At 36.1% G+C, this 22,398-nt stretch overlaps 1 protein-coding gene across 1 annotated transcript; it reads right to left on the bottom strand.

Moving 5' to 3' along the window:
- Positions 1–88: 88 nt before the first annotated feature.
- On the bottom strand, positions 89–21,473 carry LOC138814232 (vomeronasal type-2 receptor 116-like). The gene is made up of 7 exons (XM_070003244.1): positions 21,399–21,473; positions 15,488–15,651; positions 6,993–7,281; positions 5,174–5,554; positions 3,867–4,091; positions 2,889–3,012; positions 89–1,011 (listed from the first exon to the last, which is right to left on the bottom strand). Exons 1-7 carry the CDS (start codon positions 21,471–21,473, stop codon positions 89–91), a joined length of 2,181 nt encoding a protein of 726 aa, XP_069859345.1.
- Between the last annotated feature and the right edge of the window lie 925 nt (positions 21,474–22,398).

Genomic DNA, 22,398 nt, shown 5'->3' with positions numbered 1-22,398 from the left:
ACAATATAATATAAAATAATACAAGACTGGAAAAAGAGTGATTTAGGTGAGATCTTCTATGCATTTGATCAAATACCTGAGTTTTATCTTAAGAAGACTTCTTTCTCACAGTATGAATTTTGTCCTTGAAGCCATGCAGAGAATTTCTATCTTGCCTTATCAAGATGATGTAGCATTTGGGAAGAAAGATGCAGCCCAGTAGCCCTGCACTGGAGGCCAAGATGGAGAAGACATCCACAGCCACCATGACCTTCCCCTTGGCACTGTGGTAGACAGGCAGGAAGGTGAGCCACACAGTGCAGAACACCAGCATGCTGAAGGTCAGGAACTTGGCTTCATTGAAGGTGTCAGGCAGTTTCCTGGCCAGAAAAGCCACAGTGAAGCTTGCCAAGGCCAGGGAGCCTAGGTATCCCAGGACACAGTAGAAGGCAGTGAGGGAGCCCTTGTTGCACAGGATGATGATGTGGCCATGTTCAGAAAATGCATCTGTGTCCACAAAGGGAGGAGAAGTTCCCAGCCAGACTCCACAGAGAGTCACCTGGATGAGGGTGCGGATGGGGATGATGAAGTTAGGAGCCCCTGATACCAGCAGCCACCTCATCTTTCTCCCTAGAGAAGTGGCCTTGAAGGCCAGAACCACAGTCACAGTTTTGGCCAACACTGTGGAAACAGCCACAGTGAAGACAAGACCGAATGTGGTCTGCTGCAGCATGCATGTGACTGTGTTGGGAAGGCCAATAAAGAGCAAGGAACAGAGGAAACAGAACATGAGGGAGATGAGCAGGATGTAACTGAGACACAGGTTGTTGGCTTTCACAATGGGAGTGTCTTGATACATCACAAAGACTCCTAGAATAACAGCAGTGAGGGTGGAGAAGCAGAGAGCCACACAGTCCAGGGCCATTCCCATGGGTTCTTCATGAGCCAAGAAACTTGCAGCTTTGGGGAGGCACTGGTTTCTCTCTGTGTTGGCATACTTATCATCTGGACACTTCATACACTGCTCTATATCTGGTAAGAAGAGAGAGTTACCATTTGACTCGTTTCAGTACTGCCTTTACCTCAATGGAAAGTGGTAAGTCCCTTCTTAGAGGGGACTCTAGCATATTAGTTCTTATTAACATAAGAGTTCATACTACCAAGTAAAATTAAAAATGCCTGAAACTGTTTGTTTTCATGGTTTGTATGCAGTAACTTCATCCTCATGCTCACATTCCTTGCTTTTTTTCCATTCTGATTGTTTTACTCACTGACGCTGATGTAGGAAAGAAACATGTTAATTGGATAGTTCTTTTTTGCTAGTTTCTAACATATTTTTTAATTGTGAAAATACTGTACAGAGGGTTTACAAGTACATGGACAAGATAATGTGTACATTTCTTATCAAGCATTGTAGCCTCCTCCTATGTTTCCTCTTCCCATCCCATCCTACCCCTACCCCCACCCAATCCTCCTCCCCCCCCTACCAAATTTGTAAAGATCGTTTTAGACATAAGGACTTGTACATTTCATTGTTGCAATGGGTCCACCTCTATCCCTATTTAAACCTTGTGTTTTTTCCCTTCCCCTCCACAAATTATAACCTAAAACTTCATTTATTTATCATAAAATCTAAGCAACATCAATTATAATAGTATTCTTAATTGTGACAAAATACATGAAAGAGCATTCAATTTATAAGACATTCTATTTTTTTCAAACTGACTTTAACACATATTGGAAAAGGACATTTTTCATAAGTCAAGTAAACTAAAAATAATTTTCTGACTTCTTTGTGCTGCTATTATATGAATTTCAGTACTGTGTGCACAACTCTGCTGCTGCCATTCAAAATTGTGAATAATATAGGTTACATTGCTGTATGTGATTGTTTGACATTTTAAAAGGAGGCCTGTGTTACATTCTTGAATTCATCTCATTATATTTGAAGTTTTCCCACCTGTAAAGCAGTGGGAATTGAGGATCAAGGTTCTCTTTATAGCTCCAAAATCATGCTCTGCAGAATACTTGTGTCTAATATTCAAACCAAACTCAGATTTCTAAGCACTTTCTCTATAGCAAGAACAATTCTGGGCAGGGAAATAAAAATATGCAAGATTTATGTGTTCTTTGTGGCATAAATATAATTTGAAAGAAAATGGAGAGTCTGTCTTTTACAGGTATTCATACTTCACCTTAATGGAGAAGCTAAATGAACTCTGAACATTCACTGAGGCCAAGGGAGGATATGCATAAGAGTCATTGAGAAAGGCTCATAGTGAGGTGCATATGAGCATAGAAAATGGTATCATATGAATAAATTCCATGAAAAGGAAAGGAGAGATATTTTTTAGTTGCTGTTGTTTCTGTTTTGTTTTCTTTTCCTTTTGTCTTGTTAGTTTGTATTTGGAAAGGAAAGGGGGTCACAGAAAATGTGTAACAAATACAACAAGGGTAAATAAATACAACTTACTAGACACTATGTTGAAATTGAACTGCACAACTCGTCAGTGATGAATGGGAGGGGAAAAACTTGCAAAGAGGCCCGGAAGGGGACACATCTACACAAAAAATTGTACTCTTTACCTGATTTATGTAACTGTAATATCTCTGTAGAACAACTCGACAACCATAATGAAAAAATTAAAAATTCATTACTGAGTAGTGGAGAAAAGGTTTTCTTGAGATTAAAATGTGTAAAATGCCATATCAAAATTAATCCCAGATATAATTTAATGCCATGAGGTATATTATTTCAAGGATCATTATCATCAGTAGTTACAATTAAATTACTGAAAGAACAAAGACTTTGGGTCTGTAAAATAAATACAAAACATTTTCCATGGGCTTAGATACATTGTTGAAAACTAGGAATAGATAGAGAATTTCCTCTTTAGTCAGAGACTTACCTGTCCCATTAGAAACCTCATTCTCTACGCAAGGGGTACAATCAAAGCAACAGACAGCCTTTCCCACCTGAGGAGATTTCCTGAATCCAGAACCACAACTCTCACTGCAAACAGAGTGAGGAGTCTGAGGAAAATCAAATATGTGTTGGTAAATATTCAGACTATTACCTGATATTCAATAAAACCAGGTGTTCCTAAACATTTGACCATTAAGTATAATTATTTTAAATACTTAAAGCTAATCAATCGATAGGATGCTATTTTAGATTTCCTGACACAATCCACAAAGGATTTTGTGCTACAGCCATCAACCTCACCCTATGCTATTACTGAGAATTGTGGAACCTTTAAGAAGTGGTTCCTAATGGAAAGACATTCATACCCAACTAAGCCAGAAATTTCCTTGAATTCATAGAAAAATTTTTCTGTTACTGATTTGTGAAGTATAGAAATGTGGAAATAAGTAATAAAATACGCATTGAAATTTTTAACAATGTGCTAGAACCAAGGCCCATCATTTCTTCTTATTTGTCTTCAGTTGCTATGGGTTCACCATTTTCCTGTGGTACAGACTCCTTAGATGATTCCTCTCAACATACATGCTTTGGGAAGGGATAGGATGAGGAATAATAAAAAAAGAAAAAAATACACCCTTACAGAACAGATCAAATAAGGGTTGATTGGAACAGCCACTGGGATGTGCGAAATAAACCTTTCCACTTCATGAAATAATTGCTTTTTCAGGTATTTGTTCTAATATTAGAATACAATTATAATAGATGTTATCTACATTTTATGATAAATGAACATTGAGAAATGTTGTTAGTACTTTTCTTTCCACCTAAGTGAATCAAAGAATTTCTCAAGTTAAAACCTAATAAATGTACAATACTGAGTCATTAGTGAGTACATAATATCTAAGGGTTCTTTTTGTTTACTTATATTGACTTCTAATCATTTTTGTTAACATGAACCCACCTCAGTAGTTCCTATGGCCCACTCTATCATATCTTTAGATACAGACAGTTGATGACCATAAGGAGCATATGGAGAAAACTTCCCAATTTTCACTTTGAACTCAAGACCTGGAAAATTCCAAATATTCAAAATGTCATATTCTGCCTCTAATTTCCTGTCCTCGTTCAAAATCACTTGGTCTCCAGCAGGATTGTAAAATTGGATGTTCTTCAGAAAAGGGTGCAGCTACAAGAGATACATCATGTCATGTTGAAGAGAGTCTAAGAGTTGAAACAGTAATCCTGAATTAAGCCAAACCTCTCATTCTCTTTAATCCTTACTTTATCATTAAAAATTAACACAGATATCTAATGAAGTATCAATACAGAATGTGTTTTAAGAACAAAAGCAAGTAATATTTCTGAATTTGGGTTACTACCTGGAATTTTTTCAAGAGAATCCACCTCCACATAATGAAGAATGAGAAAATTCTTAGTTGCCTACATAAGACCTTTGAACAACTGATAATTTTTATCAATATCCAGGAATTTCATTGGCTAAGTAGGTGATATATAACAGAGCCATTTATTTTTGTGTGTATTTAATTAATTAATATTTATTTGTATTTTTGTTGGTCATGGGGCTTGAACTCAGGACCTAGGTGCTGTCCCTGAGTTTGTTCATTCAAGGCTAGAATACTACCACTTTTAGCCACAATGCCACTTCGGGTTTTCTGGTGGTGAATTGGAGATAAGAGTCTTAGAGACTTTCTTGCCCAGTCTTGCTTCCAACAGGCTCAGTCTCTTGAAGAGCTAGAATGACAGGAGTAAGTTATTTAATTTATTAATATGTTAAATATGGAAATTGTTAATGATTCATTTTATTTTTATCTTTATATATGGTACAGAGTCATTGTGTAGTACAAGGCATCTCAATGTCACCCCTTCCATCATTCTTCCTCATTTTTCCCATTCCCACCAATCATTTAAGTTACTTTCTGAGAAACAAAATCATTGGAATAATTAAGTACTTAAAGAACAGATCATTCTTTGCTATTAAGAAGCTTCCAGTGAAAAAAAGATTGTGAGGACATTCATTAGCTGTGAGCTTATTGAGATCATTTGTAACTCTCGAATTGATGGGAACATCACCTCTGCTATTTTACCTCTAATAACACATGAACAGAAGTCAGGAGTAACCTCACAAATATTCTTACAAGTACAATTTCTCTCAGGTTAATAAGAAAATATTTGAATGTGTTTAGATTGCCTTTGCTTTTCATGTGTAGAATCCAAAAGTTAAGGCCTTACCTGTGCAGGAGAAGGCACCCACCATCTCCCATTATCCATTGCTGGCTCTTCAGTTTGATGAAGAAACATTTCATGGAGGACTTGTGCCACAGCATAGACAGCATTGTAGATATTGTAACTCTCTTCAGACATGGCCATGTCAAAAATTTGCCCAGGCAACCATTCCAAGGAGGTATCATGTGGACAGTTCTCCCACAATACACAGTCAGACTCAGAATGGGAGCAATTAAAAGAGAGAAACCACAACTTAGCAAGATAAAAGTCTTCTGGGTATTTGGAAGGATTGACTTCCGTGATAAAATCGCTGAATCCACCTATGTGTTCATGGTGATATGAAAAAATGAGAGGCACATGAAATGAGCCTAAAATGAAATAATTTCTTCCAATGCATAAATCACACTGTGAGTTCAAGAGCCAAACTTTGCTTGTTATTAAAAATTGCCCAAGATATACCATTACTCCTAGAAGGTATTCCTTATTACCATAAATGGTAAGTACATTTGCTGATGATTTATTAATCTGATTCTGAATTGCCATGATGTTAACTACTTGTGTTAGGGTACTGCCAGAGATCATATGCTCAAAGGCTACACAGATTCTGTTCTTGTCCATTGCTTCTCTCTGTTCTGCAAGGATCGACAAACCATTCTCATCTTGTGATATCAATAACCCTATCTAGTTCCAGTTGTAATGAAGCAGTAAGGAGACCATGGCAATGGCTAGCGATGTGTCTTTTGGGGACATTTGATAGAGAGAAGGAAACTTGCCATGGTCACTCAGGGCAGAATCAAAAGTCCCAAACGTGAGCTAAAAGGAAAGAACATTGGAGGCTCACAAGAAAGAAATTTCCTATACTTCACAACCTCAATCTTGATTTATGTTAAGGAACAGGTTGAATGTGTCAAAGAAGTGGTTTGGTTTTTTTCCTTTTGCTGGGGACTTGAACTCAGGTCCTGGGCACTATCCTTAAATCTGTCTGTGCTCAAGGCACGTGCTCTATCACTTGAGCCACAGTGCCACTTCTGGCTTTTTCTGTTTATATGGTACTGATGAGTCAAACACAGGGCTTCATGCATGCTAGGCAAGCACTCTATCACTAAGCCACATTCCCATCTTGAAGGGCCTGATTTTTAAAGTTTTTAACTTAAACTGTAAATTATTTTTATATCATTGTACAATGATTCTTCAATTGAGTATGTCAATTATGTGTATAATGCCTATTAATCTTTATCACATTATTTCTACTTTTCTCACCTTATCTATACCAACGCTACATATTCCCTTGTTTCTTTTTTCCATTTGTACATATATACTTGTATATTATGACCATGTTTGCCATTATTCCTCTTTTAATATAACCTTCTCCACTATCCTTTTAAAATTATATCTCTCACACATGAAATCATAAATCATCCACAGTGGTTACACCATGGATAGTCAATGTTACGTACACCATACTTTAGCCCACTGAATCATGTGTATGTGTTCCTGACCATTTAAGTGTTCTCATACTGATTTTGTATTTCATTTTTATATTTTAAATCCAACATCCACAGATGAGAGAATACCTAGCCAATTTGCTTTTCTATGCTTAACTTTATTCACTCAAGAATTTCACGTTTATGACTTTTAGGCTCATAGTCATTCCTAGGTTTTCTCCAATTTTTCCATCCTCTCTTAAACAATGACATTCTAGAAAACACAGTATGTTGGATTACCTGGCTTTTGATATTATAAAATAGCATATGCTTTTTGTTAAAACTTTCCCTAGCATTCTCTTTTAACATCTGAAAATGGAACCAAAGCAGAAATCTGTATACATCCATTTCTCTGTCACCTGTGGAAATCTGTAGAGTTCCAGCAGTGTTCCAATCTGCATAGATGTCTCTCCTGACGTTCCTGCAAGGACTGATACAAACTTACTTTCTCCCATGCAGGTGTAGTTAGGGATCTTGTTCTGCCCAGAAAGCCAGATAAAAGGATTCTCAAAAGCAGACCAAGCTCTAAAATCAGCGCTATAAATATCAAATCCCAAAGTCATGTTGTGTAAAAGACTGGACTTCTTGTTGATTTCCTCAACAGCAAAAGCCAAGGCCAGAACAAGCTGATAGTACTTGAAATCAAACCTGCACAGGAGACATAAAACGTTCATCAAAAATAACCCAAAACTGATTCTTATATGAATGCAGTGACTTTGGTGGATTCAGTGTTTGTTTTCTACAAATTAAATACATTTAAAAATTACACCTTTTATGAGATATTTGTAATATGATGTCCATATGAATCCCACAGAGCTTGATTTTTCTGTCTTTCATATATAACCTCAAAAAAGGATACCCTCCATTAAACATGAAGTGGATCTATATGAGACATCAAATATTCTTTTGTTTTAATGTTGGGGTGACAAGCAACACATGGGTGAAAAGTAAGTCTTTGTTTTTTGAGCCATGCAATTTAAGTGACGTGGGTATCTAAAGGATACAGAGATGCAGAGCAAGGGGTCATTTGAGGAAGGCCCTGTGGTTTTCCTTGCATCCCCAACACATTAAATAACTCTTTCTGGACTAGCTACAAAAAATAGTTGAAGCCTCAGAAGAGACCATAATTCTCATGAATGTAACAGAGCAAATGAGATGCTTTAAAAATGAAGCAGGAAATGGTTTCCCATATTACGCTCATCCACTACATTTCAAGAAACTCTGCATGAAGAGATGAACCTCCAAACTGGGGGATGGAAAGAGTTGTAATAAAATGAACCTTAAGGCTGGAATATCCCTGTTTCAAGACCATCCTGGTGAAACTCAGTGCAGGGTAATGCCTTGATGATCAGTACTTCCTTCACGATATGTGTACATTGAGATAATGAAAAGGAAAGGAACCTGGGAGTAAGAGCTTTAAAGATCTCTCCCACTCTTGGAAAACAAGCCCTGGCAGGAAGACTGTAAGATGCTTATCTCCAATTAACCTACAAGAAAACTGGAAGTGTAGTTTTGGCTCAATTGATAAAATCACTAACTCTGAGCAAAACAAATTAGGGAAAGCATGAAGTTCCTCAGTTCAAACTTCAATATTGGCAAAAATAAGCACAGTAACAATTACCCTTACATGGAAGAGTAATGCAAAAGCAATACTGAATGTATGAAAGAGAGAAAAATATGTGAAAAGGTCATTAGAAATTGGCAAATGTGTGTCTGGGCACCAGTGGTTCACACTTATAATTCTACCTACTCAGAAGCCTGAGATTTGAGGATCACAGTTGGAAGCAAGCCAGGGGCAGTAAAGCCAAAAGACTCTTTATCATCAGTTAAACACCAAAAAGCCAGAATGGAACTGATGCTCAAGTGGTTCAGTTGTAGCACTGAGGGTAATCCTAAGTGCTCAGGAGGCTGAGAAGTCAGAACCACTTACAGACCCAGCCATAGTAAACAAAAGTCTATGAGACACATATCTCAATGTAACTAGCAAAACAGTGGAAGTAGAGCTATGGCTTATGTAGTAGAGTGCTAGCCTTGAGCAGATGGCTCAGGGACTGTATCTAGTACCTGATTTCAAGTCCTAAGACAGACAAATAAAACAAAATTTAGGAAGATCAAGGTCAATAGAATTGTCCACCATCTCATCTTCAACAAGCTGTCCTTTGATCAAGTCCTCTCAAGACTGCAAATGAAAAGGAAATCAGAGTATATAAGTGTGCCCCTTAACAGCTGACTTCTCAATAAAACCTTCATAAACCAGGACAGAGGGGCAGGAGATCTTTCATTGCTGCTGATAATGATATATAATATCCATCAAGTGTACTGCATTTAGCAGAAATATCCTGTAGCAGTGAAGGAGAGATCAAGATGTTCTCTGTCAAGCAAGGTTAAGGAAATTTATCTCTATCAGATCTCTTCTACAAGGAAAAGGAAAGAAAAAATTTTCAATGTAAAGATGTTAATGATAAAGAAATGAAGACAAGAATGTATAAAACTTACTGAGGGGTGATTATCAAACAATCTGACAATGGTCTAACATTGTATATATGCTCACTAACATATACACATTTCTTAAATAAAGAAAAATACTATCAACTTCATAACTGTATTTCCAACACTTCATTTATTTGCTTCTCATTATGGATACTTGTCATCATTACAAAATAACTTGCTATAATTAATTACATTTAACCCCTCTATAAGTCAAAAATGAAAACCTATAATGAACAAATAAAAAGTAATATACACAAAAAACCACTAGTAATGGACTCATTTATTAATCACTGAATGCTGTGGAGAAAGATTTTAGAAGCAGCTTCAGTGAAGCTACACAAGTTACATAATGTCATAATGAGAAATGATCTGTAAACAATTACTGAGAATAGAAATATCTGAAATTATTTATCTAAAACACATCAGCCAGGTGCCAATGTCTTATGCCTGTAATGTTAGCTCCTCAAGAGGCTGAGATCTGATGATCACAGTTTGAAGCCAGCCCAGGCAGGAAAATCCAAGAGCCTTATCTCCGGTTAATCACAAGAAAACCAGAAGTGACTTTGTGACTCAAAGTACTACAGCAGTAGCCTTGAGAAGAAAAGCTCAGGAACAACACGCAGGCCATGAGGTCAAGACCCACAACTGACAAAAGCAAAAGACATAATGTGGCATGATTGCAAAGATGAAAGTACAGACTCTAGATTGATCTCAAATACCTCACTCCGTACTTCCCCTTTTAGGGTATACATAGACTGCAAGGAAAGGGATGGAATAAGGCAGACCAAGCAAATAGAAGCCAGAAGAAAGCAGGAATATCTACAACACATCTTATCAAATGTATATTAATCAAAGCAATTAAATGTGACAAAGTTCATGATACAATGATGGGGGAGTAAACTAGGAAGATAACATAGCAATTTTGTTTATATTTACACTTTTAAGCACTTCATTATATAAGGGTAATACCAGTAGATTTTGAGAGAGAGAGAGAGTCAAAGTTATCAATATAAAAATAACTACAGATTATATAACAGCACTTTCAGCAATGGTGAAATCATCCAGGCAGAATCAACAAGGAGGCATCAAGGTAAATATGAACCTAGATCACATGAACCTCATATACACCTAAAGAACATTCCACTCAATTTCTTGTGAATAAAACATTCTGATAGGTTGACTGTTCTTCAGGATAGATAAAAGCATTCAAACTTTAAAAAAATGTATTGAGCACACACTAAGATACCCAGGTTGGAAGGTTAGAAATCAAGGAGATAAATGGGAAATTAGATGCAAACAGGAAAGTTACATTATTTTAACCACCACTGGATCAAGAGAAAGTCAGTATATAAGCTGATCTTTGGTACAAATGAAAATGGAAAAGAGCAATACCAAAATCTATGAATATGGCAAAAGATGCATTAAAATGAAACATTAAAAAATTGTCTCTAAGTAGTTGCAGAGAAGGGTTTCAATTCAATAACTCAATGTATATGTACACTGCATCTTGACTGCTGCCACTCCATTCATTCCCTCAGTTTTGGTGGTTCAAAAGAGAAGCATTTAACAATGATCCTATAAAGATCAGTACTACACACTCAGCATTGCAACTCAAGGAAGTAGAAAAGCAAAACACCAAACCCAAAATTTGTAGAAGGTGTCAATGTAGTTAGGAGTAAAAGTATTAGAGGAAAAGCAGGAGTTGGTGCCTCAAGTCTGTCATCCAAGCTACTCAGAAGGCTGAGATCTGAGAATCACGGTGCAAATCTAGCCCAGGCAGGTAAGTCTATGAGACTGTTATCTCCAATAAACCACTAGAAAACCAGAAGTGGTTTTGTGGCTCAAATGATAGAGAGCTTGCCTTGAGCTGAATTGTTGAGGGACAGTGCCCAGGCCCAGAGTTCAAAGCGCCATAAGTGAAAAAAAATTTTTTTTAAAAAGGAATTAGAGGACAAATTCAATAAGTATAATCAGACTGAAAAAATTCTTCAAACACAAAAGGGACAAATTCCTACTTATACTATGAATGACAAAGGGAAGACTGAAGTAAATAGCATTAGACATAGAAACACAGAAGCAAAAGATCAATATCCGTTGAGAAAATTGTATGTCAATAAGTTGATCAAGTAGAAGAAATGACATGGAAGACACATGAATTAAAGCAATAAATTGTATGAAATTGAATCAGAAATAAAATCCTATCAAAGGAAAGCAGTGCAATGTGACTTTCCTACTGAATTGTCCCAACAAATTTAAATATTGCCTGAGGCACATTATTCTTACTTTATTTTGAAAATATGCAAGTTTAAGGAATTCCTTCTAGCATATTATATGCTACCAACATTATTCTGATACCAAAGCAAAGAAGAAAATAAGTAATTAAAATTATATTCAATGTCTATGATCAATACAGTGACAAATATCCTCATCAAAATACTTCCTGCAACAAAACTGTGAAGACTATACCTCATTAGCAAAGTTGAAGAGTGGACTATGTGGAATTTATGTTTCTACTGCTCAGAAGAAACAATTACCAGAATCAATAGGCAACCCATACAATGGAGGAAAATCAACAAAAGATAAATATTCATATTTTCTAAAGGGGTCAAAATTCTATAGCAAAAGATGAAAGAACCCAATTTAAAATTGAACATTTAACTCTCAATTAGCATAAGAATGCATGATTGACATCCTTAAAACATAAATAATATGCAAACACTACCCACACTAAAATTCCATCTCAACACAATTACAAGAAAAAAATTTAGGTGCTGGTGAGGACACTGGGAAAGGGAACCTCTTACACTATTGGTGGCACTGTGAACTACTGCAACCAACATGGACATGGCTTTGAGGTTCTTCAAAATTCTGAAACCATTTATATTACAACCTCACCTTGTCACATTCTTCTGCCTACATTTGAGTTCAGAGGATTTTAGTTGAAAGCTATCCCACGCAGAAGAATCTGGAAGTCTCTATATCAAGTTTACCAGCAAAAGCAGGACTGTAGACATACCTCAGCTGGCAGAGCACATGCTGAGCTAACAAGCATAGGGAGAGTGCAATGCCTTGAGTTCAAGTCACTGTATATACATACGTACATACATACACGCACAGAGAAAGAGATGTAGATGGCCAAAAGATGTAGATGACAACCTTGAACTTCTTAACCACCAGAAAAAGGTAAATAAAACAACAGAGAGTTATCATCTCACAAAGGTGGGAATAGTAAATGTATGGGAGACTTAATGTATGGGAGTACTTAATGGCCTGATGAGGAGTTAAGGAACTGTACATGGCTGCCCTCTAGTGACAGGAGTGCACATTGTTACAGCCATTGTGGAAAATAGGGTGGTGCTTCCAAGAATGCAAATCATGATTCAGTAATGTCAGTGGTGGCTGTTTATCCAATAGAATAAAATCACTACGGCAAAGAGGCATCTGCACTCCTGTATTCTCTATATCATCACTGAAGATACCTGAGAAAAAAGTGACAAGCTATATGTCCATCAGCGGCTATAAATACACATTAATATGTATATATTATATATTTATACACATATAATATAAATGGATATACACACATACTATATACTATTATATGTTACACATATAATATATGGAGTAATGTATACATACTATGTATTTCATACACTAGATAACATGTAATGTACATAGAATAAATATACATATTATTTATATGTGTGTATATAAATCTTAATCTTTTCTTTAGCATTGCTGGTACTTGAAGTCAGAACCTTGAAATAGGTATGCAAAAACTCCACCATGCCAACATTCTACCTAGCCATTTTGGATTTTGTAATATTTTTTGAAATTGATCTTCAGTGTATTCTAGAAATGACCTAAACAATCTTGATCCAAATTCCTACCACATTCAGCATAGAAACAAGAAAGACAAACCCACAACCTCTACAAAAAAAGAAAATCTCCAATTTGCTAAAGCCTTTTAGATGCAAAAGACCTATGCTGAACTAGTGTAATGCCAGCTTCCAATTATAGTAGAGAGCCATAGTAAAATAAAAAGAATGCATTTCATAAACTCAGACACCAATGAAATAGGAGACCAAAAATACTCCCAATCAACTACATTCATCTGATTCATAAAGACATTGTCCAATCCCACATTGCTAGAAGGTGCCACCCATAGTAAGTGGTGGCACTGTGAAAATTGAGTATCCATATGACAAATACTTAGGCAAGATGTTACCTTTCAGATTGTACATAAGGATAAAAGTCAAAATTCATCACAATTCTTACTAGGAAATTTGAGGATTGGAAAATTGCAGATATTGTCATAATGGAAACACTTCAACATATAGGCACAGAAATTCATCCTGATAGTATACAAATACTTCATAAAATAATAGAAAAAGTTATGCTCTGGTTTGGGCATCATTTGTTTCATTCACAAGATGAAGAATTCCATCTGCAGCACAGTTTACAAATGTGATTTCATGAAATTGAAAAGTTTCAGCCAGCCAGCTATTGAGACTCACACCTGGATTTGTCACAGTTTAAAGACAGCCTGGACAGAAAAGTACTTATCTCCAATGAACCAGCAGCATGGTGAAAGTGAGCACATGTATCAAACAAGAGGGAGAAGCATCTTGTCTGAACCAGAGTACTGGCACCAAAATAAAAACTGTTAAAGTTTTAATGATTCAGTACAATAAAAGAAACATTTAATGAAGTGCAGACACAGCCAAATAAATGGCTTGAAATCTATGTTGGCTATTCATCTGATGGGGCTTAATATCACAGCATAAAATGACACTGAAATTTAAACACCACTACAAGAAAGAATCCTATTATGAAACAGGCACATGAAGTGAAAGATTTTTTTTCAAATGTGAAAGTACAAATAGGAAATTTATACAGGAGAAAAATTGAACAATTATAGCAATCAGCATAATGCAAACCCAAGGTATTCTGCATTACCTTATCATATAATCCAAAATGGCTATCATCATAAAACAAAATTACAAATTTTGATGAAGATATGTAGAGTTAAGAAACAATGAAAATATCATGGTATATTAAAAATAGAGCTCATATTAGACACAGCTATACCACTTTTAGCAATCTATCCCAATATATCAAGCTCAGGTTTCTGTACAGATGCATATGTAAACATGGATGCCATTTTATACAAACTGTCTGACTTATAAAATTGCTCAAGATGTCCAAAAAGAGAATGGATAGATTAAGTGTTCTATACATGAAGTTGAGCTTTCTTCAACAACAAACAAGAATGCAAGAAAATAAATGAAAAAACAGATCATTCTGTTAGGCAAAGGAGCAAATATTGAGTACAAGTACCATGTTTTTTCTCCTACATGTAATCTAGGAGAAAAATACATAAAAAGAGAAAAAGGAAATTATATCTATGGGCTGGGAATTAAGATGATTAATGAGACATAATAAATGTTTACAAATACTGGGGGTGACTACAATCAAAGTACATGATATGAAATACAGTAACACAGAAAGAAACCAGATAGTTACAAGTCCTATATTGTAGTAAAAAGGCAAAACATTGTGGGAACTACTACTGGTGTGGCATTGAGTTCATCTCCTTCTACCAGCGACATCACATTGCTGTGGGGCATTTATCTATATCAAGACATCATAGATTATACATAATGATCTTTAATAACACACATTAATTTGATAAAATGGATCATAGGATCATAAAGCCAGACTTCTCTTATTTCTACCAACAGTGCTTGCATATTTGTAAGTAAATGAGAGACATCCATCGCTGCAACCTTAAGATTCGGTGTGTCTGTATAAATGCACTAACAAAGATACTCAAATATACTGTAGGATATCAAGGGAAGGAAAATCAGGTGAATGTGGAAAAGCAGAGGAACATAAGAAAGACAAATATCTAGGAATGCCATGAAGGTTTAGGACATTTACAAGCAGTGAAAGAATTCCTAATATCGTCATCTTTGTCTCCAAATGTGACCAGCCACCTCACAGACTATCCTTGTCACACCAGCACTGGAAAAGACATAGGAGCCATTGCTATAAACAATGGCATTTTGTTGCAATAGGAATCAAGTTGCTATGCTAGAATAAAGTGAAGTGTTCATGACCCTGGAAAGGAGAAGCTAGATGGAAGGAAACTAGAGACCACTCTTCCACCTTGGAAGCAGAAAATCACTCCATAGTACACACAAATTAAAACTGATATACACTATGCATCTCATTCCCTGATGAGAGTTTGGAGACGAGGATATAGAAAGCATAGTTGTGAGCCTCCAGAGTTTCCTCGCACATTTTCCAGTCTGAGAATAAAGGAGCAAGTGAAACTAAAATTATGGAGGAATAAACTTACAATGTGTTTGATTCATGATGGGAAGCATCACTGTTTCTGCGATCTGTTCCCAAAGTATAGAGAGGGAAGAACCCAGCAATCATCACATCCCCATCCATATGCGCCCTGTGCTTCATTCTAGAAAAGCAGTCAGTGCCTGCTAAAGAGCTGACAAGAAGTGGAAGCTGGAGAAAAAAAGAGTGTGGAAATCAAAGGGAACATCACTGAAGCATCTGCCAAGCTGGAATTCTGGCTGGAAATGAAGCCCGTGGAATCACGTGGAGAAATATGCCTTGTATTTGTGTCTATGTGTATATGTGCCTTTCTATTGACAGGGATGGCTACTCAGCTTCTGTCATTGCAATCTTCAGCATTTCCCGGTAGGCATGTGGAAAACTCCCAGTCCTGTGGTTCTGCATCTGAGGCCCAGCAACCAGGAAATAAACACGAGTTGGAAAATATGTTTTCCAGTTGTCCTCTCCACCCAGGGGCTATGATTTCATCCATGACCACAGAGAGTGAGACCCCTGGGATGAAGTTTTCTTGTTTGACTTGGTTGCAAACCTGCTTTAGCAAATGATTTGTATGAAATCTATTAGGGATGAAGCAACTTGAAAGCCTCAATAGATGCCATGTTGGATGAAAGGTGAGATGGTTGGCAAGGGCGCATGCCAGGGAGATGTCAACCCAACTCTATAGGGCATCACTCTCCGATGACATCTCACACACCCAATGTCCTAAACAGCCACAGAACTTACCTGCTGATTGACCCAGGCCTGTTTCAAGAATCCCATGCAGAAGACTCCACAAATGCATCCATCTATGCTTGCCTAGACAATGCATGATGATGTTGAATTCAGCAGTGGCCCAAGGTCAGTGCAGAAGTTGAGCTGCAGAATTGTATTCTGAACTTTGACCTTCACAACTGGCAATATCACTGGACATCCTGAGTACATGGGTCAATATGCTGTCATGAAGCATTGATACATCCACCACCTTGGGTGTTTCTATTTATACTTTTCAAAGAACCCGTTCCTGTGCAAGAAACTCTTTCTCCCCTATCAAAACCACATGTATATTTTCTAACACTCAAATATATTGGATGTAGAATCTATGCAAAGATCTCAAAACCCCTAAAATCCTAAAGCAATGGCCCTAATGTTCAGTGAATTTATTCTATTTCCAGGCTATTCTGTTGAATGCATGCTGTGATACACTTGCCTGTAGTTTTAACATATGGGACAGAACAGAAATTGCATGTGAGCATAAATCAAGGACAGAACATTCTAATGAAATGCTGAGACACATATATTGTGCCATTGGGCCACACTAGTACAGCATGCTATTAGTAGGACATACAATGCAAGTGTGGGTTATGGGATTCAGAGAAACTTTCTATACTTTCTTTTTAATGCTTTTGAAATGCTACTGGGACCTGAAAAAACTTGTCTTTCTTGTGAGAATACCAAATTTGCTAATGTGGTTGCCACTGGTCTTAATCATTTTAGTAATAAATAGAATATTAACACTTATTTTATACTCTTTATCAATGTCAATTAGTTGTAGAAGAAGTTTTCATTTGGACATTTCTACATGTACATGCAATTTGCTCTGATCTGATTCAAATTCTGCATGACATTCTCATCCACTTCTTCCCTTATTAAATGAATTTCAGCAGATTTTATTTATCCATTTTCATATATGTGTAAGAAGTACATTGACTTGGGTCTACTTTCTTCTGCATCTCCATTCACTGCTCTCTCCTACCTCTATATAGTGCCTACAATTGGATAGGAGCTCAAGTATACTTTTGTCCTTCATTTTTATGTATAATAACTGTTAGAAAACATTCACTGTATATTGGACACCTGCATGTGTTATGTTTCAACCTAAATATCTCTACATATTACTCCTTTTTTCCTCATCTCTCCTCCAGCTGTTATCCAATAGCTTGCAGTATTTTGTTATTATATATCATTTATGATGCTATTTTCTCCTCCCCTTCCTCCTAGCCTTTTGAAAGATTCCCATAATTACACAAATGGTTATTTGTGTGTGTGTTACGTAAGTACATATATATGTTGTCTTCAGGCCTGGCTTCCACATTTGAGGAAAAATATGTGAACTTGTTTTTATAAACCTGGCTTACTTCACTTAACATGACAATCGTCACTTGTCAATGTCTAACGCGTTGGATTCCCTGGGTAAGGGTCACGAAATCACCAGGACATAGGAGATGCAGAGTGCAAACAGCAATTGCCACTGAATGCTGTGCTTTATTGTTAGTGGGTATTTAAAGACAAGCAAGCATTATCTTTGCCAAGATTTAGTCAGGAGACATTCACACAAACAAATTTCAACAGATACATTTTTACTTAATCTATGAGACAATGTCTTTGTATATTATTATATAAACTATTTTAGAACAAGCTCAAACCACTTCCCCAATCTCAGGAAAATGCTTGACTAGCTGTTTATCTATGCTTAAGCAAGCAGAATAGCTACTTTCTCAGCTCCCAGGAGTCTGTGACATGTGTTTTGAAATAGGGAGAGAGACCATGTTCCCTCTCTAGCCCAGCAAGCCAAGAGCTTTCCACATACACAAACACAGTCCTCAGATAATCCTGAGGCTGGAGCCTGCATCATTCTGCCCCTTCAACATAGACCCTGAGCCTTCACAATCAGTCATCTGCATTTCTATACCAATAAAATATTCCTGTTCTGATTGTGAATAATATTTTAGAAATCATCTTAACTATTTCTAAAATTTGGCTATTGTGCATACTCTGCAGTATACTTGGGTTCCAAGTGTGACTCTTGTACCTTCACTTACATTCTTTAGAATATACAGCCTAGTATGATAAAACTAGCCTAGGAGATCTATTTTTACTTCTTTGGGATAACTACTTACTGATTTCCATAATGGTAGAATGAATTTGCATTTCCATGAATAGTATTGACTTCCCACACATTCTAACTAGCATTTGTTATTATATGTGTTCTTCATGATAGTCATTCTGCCTGGAGTGAGATAAAATTCATGGTCATTTTGTTTTGCCTTTCCTTCATGGCCATAGATGTAGAGCATTTCTTCAATATTTATTGGCCCTTTTGACTTCTTTTTTGAAACAAATCTTTCAATTCATTTACCAAATTGCTAATTGGGTTGTTGAATCTTTAGGAGTTTAGGTTTCCGGGCTTCCTATTTATTGGGCCTCTTCATTGCATTTTAGCTTTATATTTGTCAGACTCTGTAGGCCAACTTTTTAGTTAATACTTTTTGAGTTTACACAGTGTGAAGATTTCTAGGTTGATGCAACACTATCTCTCAATTCTTACTTATTGAGCTATTGAAATTCTACTCAAGAAGTTACTACCTATACCAAAGATTCCATTTTTCTTTCATCTTTATTATACTAGCTTCAACATTTCATGTTTGAATTAAGAGATGGAAAAACAAGGAAAAGTCACAGTTTAAGAATCTTATGAGAACTGTCTATAGTGTCTAGGAGAAGATGGCCATAATTGTCATCATGAGGAGAGAAGTTTTAATGTCAAAGAATGGAAAAACTGGGCCACCACACATGATGCTCTTGCAGACACACATGAGGGGGTCTTTGCACACAGAGGAAACATGCTTGGCTCATATCTAGGAGGTTACATACAGCCAGCATGATTTCCACTATTCCACGAAGGAGAGCTTCTATGGTAGAAACATTTTCCCATTTCATGTATTTATGAATTAATAATATATTAATAGAACTAGAATTGACAAATTCTTCATATACACTGATATGCAATCTAGTACATGCCTCTGAAGTAATGAGAATAAAAACAGGAAAGAAATTTACATTTGATCTCAGTAACACATGGAGAGAATTACATTTCCCAGCAGTTCCCTCTATAATTTATAATCCTTGAGGCCATTTGAGTGTCACAGAACACAACATTGTCATTTTAACCTAGGGATCCCTGAGAATTATTACCAGGTATTTTATAAGTGAACTTGACTGTGGGAATTGTTGAGTCCTCAGGTATCTCACTTCACATGAAATATATTGCACAGATTTCTCAAGTGGTTAAGAAAAGGTGCTGCATTTCTATATACTCTTAACCCTCAGGATTTGTAAAGGAAACATCATCACCTTGACATGAGCTTCTCCTTCATGATTTATTTACTGGACAAGCAAGATTAGCAGCTCTTCCAAATTTTCTAAACCCTATCTAATGAAAAGTACAAAAGTAGTTTTGATATACATACACACACATATATTGTGTGTTCCTAGGGATATGTATTTTCTCTTGAACTTTTGCAAGATACCCTTTGTTTAGGTAGAATAGGCACCTGAATACATGCCGTCCTTATTACAAGAAAATGCCCATCGTTTACTTACGATGTCTTCTACATTGTTGTGTAAAAATTAAAAAAAATATTTAAAAGTAAATTATTCCATCGAAGTCCTTCAGTTTAGTTTACCCAGAAAATTAAACACAAACATCTTCATCAAAATTTTCATATCAACATAATATCAGATTCTGGGGCGCTTGCATAATTTTGCCCTAAAGAACTTTTTTATGGATTTTTGATGTTTCAATTGTTTTTCATTTTCATCCAGTCTTCTCCATTAGCCTATGTTCTCTACTTTTTCAGCCCCTTTGTATTTCTAAGTTGCTGGTTCATCTCTTTTATTTCAGTGTTTACTGTCCCTTTAAAGACTATCTCAAGGCTTCTGGTTTATTTTAATTTCTGAAGAACCTCCTTTGTATTTATTTTTGATATGTGCGGGGCACATGTGTGTTTGTGCTAGTTCTAGAGCTTGAACTCAAGGTTGTAAAACTGCACCTTACCTTTCTGTTAAAGTTGTGGTATTTACAAGAACTGAGTCAGCAATAAACAGAGAAACCACATTTTGAGAGGTAAAATTGGCTATATATATATATATATATATATATATATATATATATATATATAATATGTATATTGGACTACTGGCCACTGCAGTTAGACTCCTGTCTCAAAGACCTGCAGCCCAGAAATGAGCTTTAACAAGAAAGAATGACATTACCCTATTTGTAAGGAAATGAAAGATTTGAAAAAATCATATTAAGTGAAGTAAGCCAGTACCTAAGAAACATAGGTTCCATAGGTTCCCTCATTTGTAATAATTAGAATATGTCTAGGATAGTCCTGGCAGAGAATCACAACAGCTTAATGGTTATATACACATCACCATATAAAATGATGCTAATCAAAAATGAACTCCAAGGCAAGGAAAGAAGAGATTTTTTGTGTATTTGTTTTTCTTTTTTTCATGTACTTTGTGAAGTTGTTTCATTTTCCATTTGGTTTATCCCATGTGATCATTGCTTTTTTTTGGTATTCTGTATTTTGTATATTTGGTTTTCTGATTTGGGGAAGGGAAGGGAAGGGAATAACAAATTGGTGAGACAAATGGCAACAGATGAATCAATGCAACAGTAATAATTCACAAAACACTATGTCAGAAATAAACTTTACCACTTGGTGGGGCAGGTAGTAAGGGGCAATGGGGGGAGGAAAAGCTGGAGAAAATGAGGGAGAGGGTAACAATGTTGGACAAGAAATGTACTCATTAACTTACGTAACTGTAACCCCTCTGCACATCACCCTTACAATAAAAGAATAGAAAAAAAAAGACAAAAACCACATGTTTGGGGTGGAGATCCAAATCCAAATCCAACAGAAACAGACTATATAGCAAAATAATCAGGTATCAGCAGAACTATCCATGTTGGGAAGTAGCTCAATGGTCAGCTTAAATTTTTCCACACAGGGAGATATGCTTCACACTTTCCATATAGGGAAACAGTCCATTTAGGGAGAGAAGGCAAAATCACAGCATTCTCTGTAGCAAAGCTTTCCTACCAAAGGCTAACCTGCTTGGACTCTCACCTCTAGGCTTTTCGAGCTGGGTGGAAAGATCCCTCCACCCACCAAGGTACCAGGATGGCTGTGAGAACAGGCCATGTTACTTACACCCAGTCTCTTTCTTTCTGTGGTTGTGTCACTTGAGTCACTGCTGTCTTTTTAGTGGTTTATTGGAGATGAGTCTTCCCTTCCCTGCCTAAGCTAGCTGGGAGTATAATCCTCAGATCTCAGTCTCCCAAATAGCTAGGATTATAGGCATGCTACACTGGCCCCTAGCTTAATAGTGAGTTCTTTTTCAAAGTTAATTGACTTTAGTGTTATTATCCAAGTGAGGTACATGGAGATTCCAACTACATGACTATATACCTTAATGAGCACATTTTCTTTTATACACTTAATTCTGTTTACCCACTGTCCACTAGTCCCTCCCTCCTGTCTCCATCCACTAGTTGTATAGTTTATTTTCACCATTTTCAGTGACTTCCAGGGCTATACTTTTTTACCCTTTCCTCCTGAGTTCTGAAGCCTCCTGAAGAGTTGAACACATCATACATAACAAAAAGGAAACAGAAGAATGAAAAGAATAAAAATAAAAAATAAAAAATAACCAAATTTAGAAAGAGAAGAAAGTACTCTTGTTTCCATAACTTGAAGTTTGTTTTGATATATTTACACATTATATATAATACATATAAAATATAATGTATATGTTATATATAATTTATATCTACAATGTATAATGTATATATGATATGTAATGCATATTTTATGTAAATTACAGTGTTTTATTTTATAATTTTTATATTATATAATTATATATAACTTATATGTATAAATATAAGTATATATTTAATGATTAAATATATAAATATAATTATATTTCATAATTACATATAAGTATATGTAAGTATATACAATTAAAATATATGTAAAATTTCAATGAAGAGGCATGTAGGCATTGTGTCTTTGTTTTTATCTCTTAACAATATCCCTTTTTGGTCTCAATGTGTGTGAGTATCTAGAA

This window comes from Dipodomys merriami, unplaced genomic scaffold (genome assembly GCF_024711535.1).
Source record: "Dipodomys merriami isolate MVZ:Mamm:240054 unplaced genomic scaffold, mDipMer1.0.p SCAF_6, whole genome shotgun sequence".
Taxonomy (NCBI): domain Eukaryota; kingdom Metazoa; phylum Chordata; class Mammalia; order Rodentia; family Heteromyidae; genus Dipodomys; species Dipodomys merriami.
Note: the sequence above shows the minus strand (reverse complement) of the source record. Positions and strands in the feature narration are given on the sequence as shown.

What these genes read in the sequence shown, in the direction of transcription:
- LOC138814232 (XM_070003244.1), bottom strand. Translation starts at nt 21,473, where the DNA reads ATGGCCTGTTCTCACAGCCATCCTGGTACCTTGGTGGGTGGAGGGATC. An exon ending in CCAGCTCGAAAAGCCTAGAG is followed by an intron (nt 15,652 to 21,398) that starts GTGAGAGTCCAA and finishes TTTTTTCTCCAG; the next exon opens with CTTCCACTTCTTGTCAGCTC. An exon ending in GGGCCATAGGAACTACTGAG is followed by an intron (nt 3,013 to 3,866) that starts GTGGGTTCATGT and finishes GATTTTCCTCAG; the next exon opens with ACTCCTCACTCTGTTTGCAG.